Source organism: Cephus cinctus, unplaced genomic scaffold (genome assembly GCF_000341935.2).
Source record: "Cephus cinctus unplaced genomic scaffold, Ccin1 Ccin1_scaffold0215, whole genome shotgun sequence".
NCBI classification, from domain to species: domain Eukaryota; kingdom Metazoa; phylum Arthropoda; class Insecta; order Hymenoptera; family Cephidae; genus Cephus; species Cephus cinctus.
In genome coordinates, this window is record NW_014332933.1 from 3,732,351 (window position 1) to 3,742,628 (window position 10,278).

The following is a 10,278-nucleotide window of genomic DNA, read 5'->3' on the forward strand; positions in this document are numbered from 1 at the left end:
CCCCACCCTCTCAGTGCGTGAATGCAGCGAGAGGCAGAGCCTGTTCACCGGAAATGCACCACCACCCTTTCTACGCGGTGCAGGAGTAATACTCGATGGGGAAGTGTCGAGGGTATGACAAAAACAAAGAAAAAAATAACAAAAATATACAAAGGGGGAGAGGTCGAATAAGCACGTGATAAAATGCAGTTTTTCTATGCATTAATGAGATTCCTTGAGAAATACCTTTAGTATTTTAATTAAGGTCGCAACTGCAGCAGGTTGGACAAATCGTTTCTATGAGAATCGAATGACGACCGAAATACTGAATAAACGAACAGGTTGCGGATTTAGCCTGTGAGGATTCAAAGGCGATCGAATTTCCCTAGAATTATGGATTATGGCACAAAGACTATTTTCAAGTGAGAAGGTGTGAATTCTCTAAATTCTCAGGATCTCATTACCAAAGGACACCGAATGAATGAGTGAATTCTTTTTCTCTATTAAACCAGGTCAATTCTAAAAATTTCTTTGTACCTATGTGCTATGGGGTTAAAAAGATCCAGCGGATTAGACTGATTCCTTTTCAATGAGACGTTCTCTGATTACACAAGTGTGTAATAGCACTACCGTATCCGGCAATGAAAATTTCACGATTTACTTTGATTTTAAATCTTCAAATCCGACAACACGATCCGATCCTGTTTCAAAATCTCGTCGCAGAATTGCTCCTTTGAAATTTCGTATAACTCCCTCACGTAAATCTCGCGAGAATCAGTAAATTTAAAACTGCCTATCTAGAGAATCTCGCAACAGCGACGTGTCCGAGGTGCAGAAACGTTAGATCCCATCTATAACACGAGGGCGCTTCTTATAGTAGCCCCGAGGCCGAACAGCACGCTTCAAACCTTTAACATTTAATCCAACCCGCATAACGGTGAACTCTGTTACAGTTGCATCGTGCCATATACACTAAATGGATTTGCAGGACTTCAGACTGTCCTGAAACATTCATCCTAACCTCAAATCTCCAACTCTATCATGATTATACTCTCGACCAACCATGTTGTTCAGAGAAGTATGAGAAAAAAATAACTAAAATTGACACTGTGAACTGTTCATGGGGAAAAATGAGGGTTACCGGTGTGGGTGAGAGAGTCGTTTAAAATGCAACGCAGACCGAGAGTGCCGAAGGAATAATACATTGAGAATCGGTGTTTTCGAGCGTGCCCTCGACACCAGTAGGAATTACACGTACCGACAGCCATTGCGCCCTTCTGCGTCTCGAGGAGGATGCGCCGGTTCCCTGGAAAGAAGAAAATAAACAGTTCGTTAATATCATCAATCCCACAATTCCTGGTAGGTAAAATCCTCCCACTCTACGAGCTACTCGAATGTAGAAGGACGGGGAATAGACGTACGTATATAATTCATCTGATTTATCATTCGCGTAGGTATATGCATATGTACGTTGTGTATCTATCTGGTAAACAAGAATCGTACTCGGAAGTCCCAATATGGCGGTCTTCCGTTGTACCGTACCGATCCTGTCTTTGGAGTAGTCATGGCGGTTATAACGATACGCGTGTAACACGTTCACCTACCGATACACGTAGATATATATCTGTACCTATCTTTATGATCGGGAGTGATCCTGAGGCTTAGATTAAGGAAAACTGTAACCGTGCACGTTTCATTCATTCATCGCTCGAAATAGGACGAAATATTATATTTAGCAGAGACGCTTTGGCTTTCGGACTCGCAGGGGGTTCTCGCCTGGCAAGTACGTGAAGCTCATTCAGATTTCACGACGATTCTTACTACTATTTTGCGTAACGATGGTCTCATTCATGAGAGAGATTCATCTATTGATTACTGTAACAGATATCTACGCTTTTGGATTTTCGTAGAAATATGATTAGCTTTTAGAATTATCACTATGATTGTGTTCAGAAGACTTGTGTTTTTTAATGCCGACATGTGAATGGGTCTTGAGTGTTGCTGGGACTTCGTAAAATGAATAATAACGGAAGTCTGTTTTATTCGTTTGAAAAGTAGGGAAACAAGCTCGTTTCGCTTTACGAGGGGACGTGAGGAGCCAGGCTTAAAAGAAATGCTAATGATATTCCTGGAGTAACTACAAACGGAATGGTGAGCACGTGCTAGGAGGCTCTAGGAGTTCTACAAGTTCTACAAGCGCTACATTCGACACGAGACGCATCTGGTATTATGTTTTGCTTACATTTGCTGGGATTCTGCTGGGCACACTTTCGTCCTGTACGCACATGGGACATACCAGTAGACAGTACCATCTGGGCAGGATGAAGGATACATACACTGAGGCTACAATTGGAAACTCTGACAAAGACCAAAATGATTTTGGAATAGATGTAGACTATTTGAAAAATTAATACTTAAATGATTGAAAAATATAAATAATGGACATTTATTAAGATACACAATGATGTTTTAAAATATTAAGAATGGAGAAGCACAGTTTAAATCTTCACTTATTCTTATGTCGTACGTGCACGTGTCGGGTTTACGCGAATAGCAAACACGAGTGCATAGGATATTTACGCACGTTTCTTCTGCATTCTCCAAGTGCAGCTGGTCCACCTGCATAAAACGATATACCCCACGTACGTACTTACGTCCTTGGTAACGGAGAACATCAAGAATAGGTTGTATAAATCAAACCGTTTTAATTGGACTGCTGGATAAGATTTCGGAAAGTGTAAAATTGATAGTTACACAAAAGTCCGCGCACTGCCACGCTACTGGTGGCGAGAACCAATCAGAGCGCTGGACGCTGTTACGCGCCGGATTCGAATTTCAATTGAGTTACAGACCGCTGACTTTCGTCCTGTTCGCTCACACGTGCAAATGCACCATTTAAACTTATAGGGATATTAATTTTCCTGTGGTTCTTGCAATCTTCATACTTATTTTCATTTTATTCCATTCCACGCATCTCGCTCCCTTTGGTTATTGTCCTGCGTACACTATCCGTGACTATCATGATTATCTCGACAACGTGCGTATACGCCTTTAGCTATCAGACCTCGCGAATATAATGACACGCGTACCAACTCGTCACGCATTTCTACACGCATCGTTCGCCGCTTACGCAATTCTTCGTGCGTATATATAAGGAGCCGCGTTACTGTCAGCTCGCAGGTATCTGACTTACCGCTCATTAATTAGTCCTCTGTGCATGTGCATATAAACGTAAGCAAGTATTCTGTTGTAAACAGGACTTTTCCTTTCGGGAAAGCCTTAACCATATATGGCTTATAGTCGTTCTATATGTATTTTACTTATTGGCAGGATTCCCTTGTATCTCAAGGATTCTCTGTAGGACATAAGAGAATATCTCGCACACTGAGAAAACCCGAGTGCACGTCTGGTTTCGTTCGGCTGTCAGTTTCGGTCTATTAATATACACGATGGGCTGGAATACCTAATGGAATATTCGTATAGGTTTCTTCACTTCGGTATCCTAAAAATATTTCGAGTACAACGGCCACGCGTACCATTTAATAGACAAGGGAATATTTACTCTGGTATTACGCACATTAGTTCGGAATAAATCTGATTTCCTTAAGGGACTCATACATACATCTTAAAAATTCACTGGTTAGTACAAAATTAGGTTTGGTTTTGGATATTATTTAAAAAAAATTGATTTATCGTATACTCACTTCTTACTGACAGTCCAACCTCACTTTGAAATCTTCAGATTCTTCATTGGTCCAATACAACGTGACAAGACTCACGACAGACCTGTCAAGGTACCCGCTTACAAGAAAACACTTAACACAACACAGGACGTTACGGTACGTCGCGACGCTGTGCGTCGCGGCACGGCACGGCACTGACAGAAGTGTAGAACCCGGGCGCATATCGTGCGACGCTACCATGTGACCGGAGTTCTGCTCTCGTTCTTAAAGACACCCACACATCTGGCGTACGAAAAGAAGACTGTTCAACTTCGTTCAGTATTACAGTAAAGAAAGAAAGAATGGCGTCTCTTTCGGAATTTGATCAAGGCTCTGAATGCTTGCACGTCTAAATTAAGGTTAGAGCAGACTACGTAAAAAATACCAAGATACGGATACAACTGCGTCTCATTTCATTTGTTTTTCAATTATACAAATTTCTTACTTAAGAATCCTAGTCCAGTAAGGATTCTTTTTTGACACAGTGTGTACCTAGTCAGAATGTCTCCTAAGGGAAAAGTCCTTCACGAGTTTTGCTATGGCTGCGGGACACGTGTCGCCCAAATGTCACAGATCGCGACAAATTGTACAGCCAGCGACACTTTGAAGAACTGCGGGCAGATTTTTCATTGGGACGACACGACTTTTTGGGATTATCGTCACCGTTTCTGTCCTCCTAAAGGGGATGTTGGATTATCAGGATTACGTCAGGGTGTGGTAACTCAGACGCAAGAGTGGCGGCATTCTAAAAAGCTCTGCCGCCTCTGCCTATCCCTCTTTCGGAACGGAGAATCTACCAATCACAATTTTTCTTCAATTTCTCACGAGGTAGAGACTCGCTGCTATGAATACGAATGTGAATTATTCGAAAAGATGAGGACACCTGGCCAGAATGATGACGTTCAATTGGACATAACAACGTGAACGTTTGTATGTGCCTACGACTCTCGTAACTTGATACGTAGTGGAATACCAATACAAAAAAGTAGCCATTGCTGTAAATTATTGGATGAATACCTCATTGAAGAATTCAGAGATCAATTTGTACATGCAGAAGTTGAAGAATTTTTAATTATCAAAAATTTCAAATATTTACGTAAGTATTTTTACATTAATTTACTGATCAAATACATGCCAAAATTACAGTATACGTACAATCCTTCAGAAAATTTATGTAGCGTTCCGGAAATTCTTATTGTTATTTTATCTTTCCAACAGTCGGTAACAGTTAGGTACATGCGTATTTCATATCCAGAGAGCCAGTCGGTCAAGCAACTTGAATGCCTGCCAATGGCCATAATGGAACTACCATAAGAGTATAGAATCTAAGAGCGCCTGTAGGATGTGGACCTTACCGACATTAATGTACGTCGTATCTACTATTACATCACCGAAACCGAATAGATGTGATTTTGAGTATGAAATTCGGATACAGTACAGTACGAAAGCGGTCAGTGATACATATAACATCGACAACTCTACTCTATTGCATTCTCTTAGTAGTAATTCAACGACTTTCGATAAGTAAAACCATTTCAAGGTCCGCCGTTGTTACTGGTTAGTGAAAGTTAAAATCCCCATATTCATGGAGACACTGCAATCTCCCGTTACTTGGGCAGTCGAACAGTTCACATATGAACATTTGGCTGCTTTATATTATTCCTCTTTACGGTGATATCACGGTACGGTGTAACTTTGCTCGCTAAATTCAGTTGCTAGTTCAGTTCAATTTACCAATCATTTGTTCCTTGAAAGTTTAAGCAGTTTGTTGCGGTGCATAGTTCACTTCGAGATACGCGAGGATCTGATATCTGGACAAGTGTCAAGTACTCTAACATTTCTAATTGACAATCTTATGTTCGGATGTCATATGGTTCAGTTATCAACAGAGCGAGCAGTGGTTAAACAATCAATTGACTTGTATAATCTCATTCTTACTGTTAGTGTAAGTGTTCATAAAATGAAGTGTTAACTTTGTACGTAATAACTTATTCGGTTATGTTACATACAACGTAAATCCGTGAGCTTGTCTTTAACGTTTATTCAATTCCTTCATACGACTCTCATCGCGAACTGCGCAGCTACGAATTTAACGACTGGGAGCATCGCCGTCGCGCTCGCGCCGCAGATTTCCCGGGAATCGAGACTTTCCGGGCCTGGAGAACCGAGAGTTTCCCTCATTCACGATTTCGCAGTGACGACGTGTGCCACGCTAGGAACGTTCACGGGCAACAGGTGCGCGTACTTACGAAAAGAAGAAAGACAAAAATTCACGTTTTTAGTACCGCGATTCGTTTGACAGTCCATTTTGGATTTTAAAGATAGACAAATATTATTTACGAGAATAAAGTTTAAAATCAATAATACCAAAATGAGCGTCGACGAAATTCTGAGTTACAAGCCCAGCGAGGACGAGGATCTTTATGCTCTTTTGGGATGTGACGAATCAGCAACGGTGAGTTTTATTTTCGCAAAGAATCTCATTTTTTTTATTTCCATATATTTTTTTCCTTTTTTTTTTACAATTTAACTACAGTTCTGCATTATGCGAAGTGCGACGGTCGAATACGGAGAATTCGCGCTCGTTGGCGGAAAGTCAGGTTTCGCGACCGCAGTGGAATACCCATGACGCTATTTAAAATTATCATATTTTTCTTATTGCTATTATTAAAGCGTCACTTGTAGCTGTCATAGAACTAAGTGTAACGTTCAGTGCTTTAAATCGTGTTCGCTATCTAATGCGCACTGACCCCAAATGATAAAATGGTTTATCAATTTTTTGTATAAATTAATTTAAATCACTTGAATCACGTTCCGTGGAAAATCATTAATGTTACAGGTCGAGCAGATTACCGCGGAGTACAAGGCATTGGCTCTCCAGTACCATCCTGACAAGAACGAAGGAAACAAGGAAGCTGAAGCAAAATTTCAGCAATTAAAGGTCTACAACGTATTTCCAAAATTCTTCAAATGAAAATCAAAAATTCTCTGTATCAATCCATAACATAAAAATATCATCTTCTTGCAGAATGCCAAAGAGATTCTGTGTGATCCAGAAAAAAGGAGTAATTATGACAAATGGAGGCACAGTGGAATTTCAATAAGTTACAAACGATGGCTGGGCATGAAGGAGTCCGTTCATCAGGTATACTAAAAATTGCCCAAAAAGACAAATTGCACGTACAAGTAAATAAAAAAAATCTTAAAATCAATCCCTTACAATATTTCAGTCTATGCACTGGAGTTCGCCAAAGACCAAGGATCGCATGTTACCCGACCCAACAGGAGGCTCACCAGGTCACGTAAGAGGCCAGCCAGCCAATGCTCACAGGAGGGCATCAGAAGGTGGTGCAAATATCCACTACGGTGTCCGTCGCGACGTCAACTGGGAGGCGCAACCTGCCAGTGAGGTGATGAATAAATTTCGCAATTACGAAATTTAAGTCGACCGTCAATACTTCCGACCCCGCTGTCAACGTTGCCAATTATCTGTGTCTACCCGAATGCACCTTGACCTGTCGTTCGAGATCGTCCACTCTCCAGCAGGTACCTGTATAAAAGAGAATCTATTATGAGATACAGGACGATGCTTCGATGTTTTGTGGTTGGACGAGGTGTAACGATTACCTCGTCGTGATTAGTAATAGAAACGAGAAACGTTTCGCTATTATTTTTGAAAAGTACTGGTTGCGTTTAGAGTACACACCGAATTGAAGCTACCCGTAGTGTAATCGCCACGTGAATTCAATGACAAGTTGGACACGCAACCTAAGGAGAGAATTAATAGAGAAAATGAGAAAAAATAATAATAGGTACATCCGTCAAAATAAGTGTACCCTAATTACGTGGTATAAGATCTGTAAACAAAAAGTACTCTGCGCATCAAGTACCTGGAACATAATATCTACTCAATGGACTATATAGTCCACGGATCAATGTATTAATCTATCATTCCGTCATATCCCTAATAGCTTATGTACCTTTTGAGAGAGAGTTTCTGAAATGAGAGAGTAATTTCCGGAATGGGCTTTTACCCTTTGTCAGACTCCTACATATACATATTTGTCCTCCACACCTTATTCCTCGTCGACAATCCAGAGCTCATATTTTCCAAGAGGAGGACACGTGTGAGATGATGTTGTCTCGTCACCTCGTATTTATATACATATGATATATAAATTTAAATATATATATATATATATACACACACAGGAAACTCGTACGTAGATAAAGAGACAAATCTGGAGAAATATATACAATACGTCTATAAATATTAAGCAGAAATTACATTTGAAAACTAATCGACGCGTATCCACGTCCGCGTTACAGTTAATATTTTAATACGTACTTACCTCGGTGACTTTGCGAAAATTCGCAACAAAACTTTTTGCCCCGTTTCTCTCATGTATCGTCGTGCGCGATTCTAAAATCCCGAATCCCTTTTGATTCTGGCGGACGCGAATGGATCGTGATGCTCATTTTCTGCTTGGTTTGCCTTTCTGGAAAAAAAAAATATTGCATTGACGTCTTTGTCGTTTAAAAAAAAATAATAATAATAATATGTACAATTGACCGTCCCAAGTGGACAATTGATTTGATAAGTGATATTTACCGTGTTTCACGGTTTTATCGGGGAAAAAAAAAGGAAAAAAGAAAGCGATGTTACTAAAGATGTTCACTTCTGAATCTACGAACTGTGATGTAAGCCTTCCCTTCCATGATGATTTTCCAAAATTAATTGTGAGATTCACGACGTGTAGGAAAAGAGTGAATAAAAAAGAAAGGGTAAATGAAAGAAAAGAGCCTGGATAAGAACGTCCGTTCTCAGCGATATCTTGCACGAGACGTTATGTATCTTTTCCACGGGGAAAAAATATGCTCGACAATGTATAAGAGTAAAAGGATATTTCCGCGTGCACGACCTTTTCGTTCTCCTACGAGTCCTAGGATACTCGCCACGCGTCGGTCGGTCCACACGATAATATGTATTTAAGTGAATAAATGTGTTAATAAAAATGTATTGTCGTTACCCCTAATTATTCTTGTCGAACCTTGGTGTTCAAAAGGTACCGGACACATCCTGTCAACAGCTTATGGCAGGATTTTGATTGTGGATCTTGTGACCCGGAAGTAAAAGGATTATTTTATTAGCCGTTCTGGCACTGTGCGATAGGTCACATATATATTTCTGGCCCGATGATGAACAGAGAGATTTGCATTTCAATTAATCTGCACAGCACAATCTCGTCCACGGGGTACGTTACTAGTCAAACAATGGACCTGTTAATATTCCTTGGATAATAGGTTGGTGTCCGCAATGAACGACCGGCAGTATCCGACTATACAGTGCTTGAGGATTTTCAATTTTCTAATTCCGAATCAGCGCATATTGAATAACGGTATACGTATGTGTATGCGTATTGTGGGTCAGATATACACTATTCACTTTTCGTCCATCTCTGGGAATTGGAACGAATTATTATCTGATGACTGGTGGCGCCACTCCCATACGAATATAGCCGATTGAGTTATCCTTTGTCAGTGACTAAACCAATCGGATTTTTCAAAGCGTCCTTCGATAAACGAGAGCAAAGTAAAGCCACGTGGAACTCTAGTTGAATCGTTTTACTTTCCCTCGATCTAAGTACGTGTACGACTGACGTACTTGTATTTGGGAATATTACGTGAAATTGCAATAAATGGATTAATCGGGGAAACAATGTGGAATTTTATTGATTTATACGACTATTTATACTATGAATAACTGATTGTGACAAAGCACGGACTAATTACAGGTATGTGTGATCATAAGAATTAAATGTACAATATCAATGCGTGCAACAGGTTATGTTAGTACAGTAAAGTTCTTGGTTAAAGTCTGTTAGATAAGCTGATCAGGTCGAGCATTGTGAAGTCGTAAAGGAACTATTACGGTTGACTGTTGTAACGTATTTTCTTAACTCGACACCGATAACGAAAATCCGAGAATTAATCTACGTCACCTTCGGCCGTCCACCCTTCGTTCACGCAACTGCATGCCAGGCGGGTGCCAGTCAATTCTTTTTTCACCCGAAACTGACGAGCCGATATGACCTGGGAGTTGAGGTGGAACAGTCTCAATTCCGCCAAAACGGGAACTCTGACAGAACCTATCGGATGAAACGGTAGGCTTAACGGATCCTGTCGATTTTTGGGGACGCGTAAAATCGAGAAACGCAAGTGTAGGCGCTGATCTCCAGGGCCGCCTAAAATTAGCAAACACACCTGGATACACGAACGGGAGCGAACGGTTACGGAAATGCACGGCCGCTCAAGTAGCTAGGTTGAAGTAGATAAGGTCGGAGGAAGCTTAAGGTAAATAGTGCCGGAAACAGAGTGCAATTGATGGAGAATGTAGCAGAATGAATCATGAGTTACAAAATTGAAATCCCTTCCCCAGTTAATAAATTGGAAGTACTCGCCGAAGCTGGATCAGCTGATCCGTGAAGGTCGAGAACTGTATCCAGGGGGCACTCAAGTGGGCACTGCATTAGCGCAGCACTGCACCTCCGTAACACACGCAGAAAATCTGTAGGAT

General features: G+C 40.8%; 2 protein-coding genes across 4 annotated transcripts in view; one reads left to right on the forward strand and one right to left on the reverse strand.

The window, feature by feature from the left end:
- LOC107265423 overlaps positions 1-4,031 on the reverse strand; it is a 19,570-nt gene extending 15,539 nt beyond the window's left edge. For 2 of the 3 annotated variants that reach the window (XM_015734869.2, XM_015734868.2), the window contains exons 1-2: positions 2,222-2,337; positions 1,238-1,285 (exon numbers count right to left, since the gene is read on the reverse strand). In XM_015734869.2, the coding sequence (XP_015590355.1) occupies positions 1,238-1,285; positions 2,222-2,291 (118 nt within the window). In that variant the 5' untranslated portion in view covers positions 2,292-2,337. Of the gene's footprint in view, positions 1-1,237; positions 1,286-2,221; positions 2,338-3,683 lie in introns of those variants that run through there. The other variant, XM_015734870.2, reaches the window with a different exon arrangement.
- Positions 4,032-5,150: 1,119 nt separating this feature from the next.
- Positions 5,151-8,730, forward strand: LOC107265250 (J domain-containing protein). Its single transcript, XM_015734523.2, has 4 exons — positions 5,151-6,156; positions 6,541-6,642; positions 6,730-6,846; positions 6,932-8,730. Exons 1-4 carry the CDS (start codon positions 6,073-6,075, stop codon positions 7,142-7,144), a joined length of 516 nt encoding a protein of 171 aa, XP_015590009.1. The 5' UTR covers positions 5,151-6,072; the 3' UTR covers positions 7,145-8,730.
- Positions 8,731-10,278: the final 1,548 nt, after the last annotated feature.

What these genes read in the sequence shown, in the direction of transcription:
- LOC107265250 (XM_015734523.2), top strand. Translation starts at nt 6,073, where the DNA reads ATGAGCGTCGACGAAATTCTGAGTTACAAGCCCAGCGAGGACGAGGAT. An exon ending in GATGTGACGAATCAGCAACG is followed by an intron (nt 6,157 to 6,540) that starts GTGAGTTTTATT and finishes TTAATGTTACAG; the next exon opens with GTCGAGCAGATTACCGCGGA. An exon ending in TGAAGGAGTCCGTTCATCAG is followed by an intron (nt 6,847 to 6,931) that starts GTATACTAAAAA and finishes ACAATATTTCAG; the next exon opens with TCTATGCACTGGAGTTCGCC.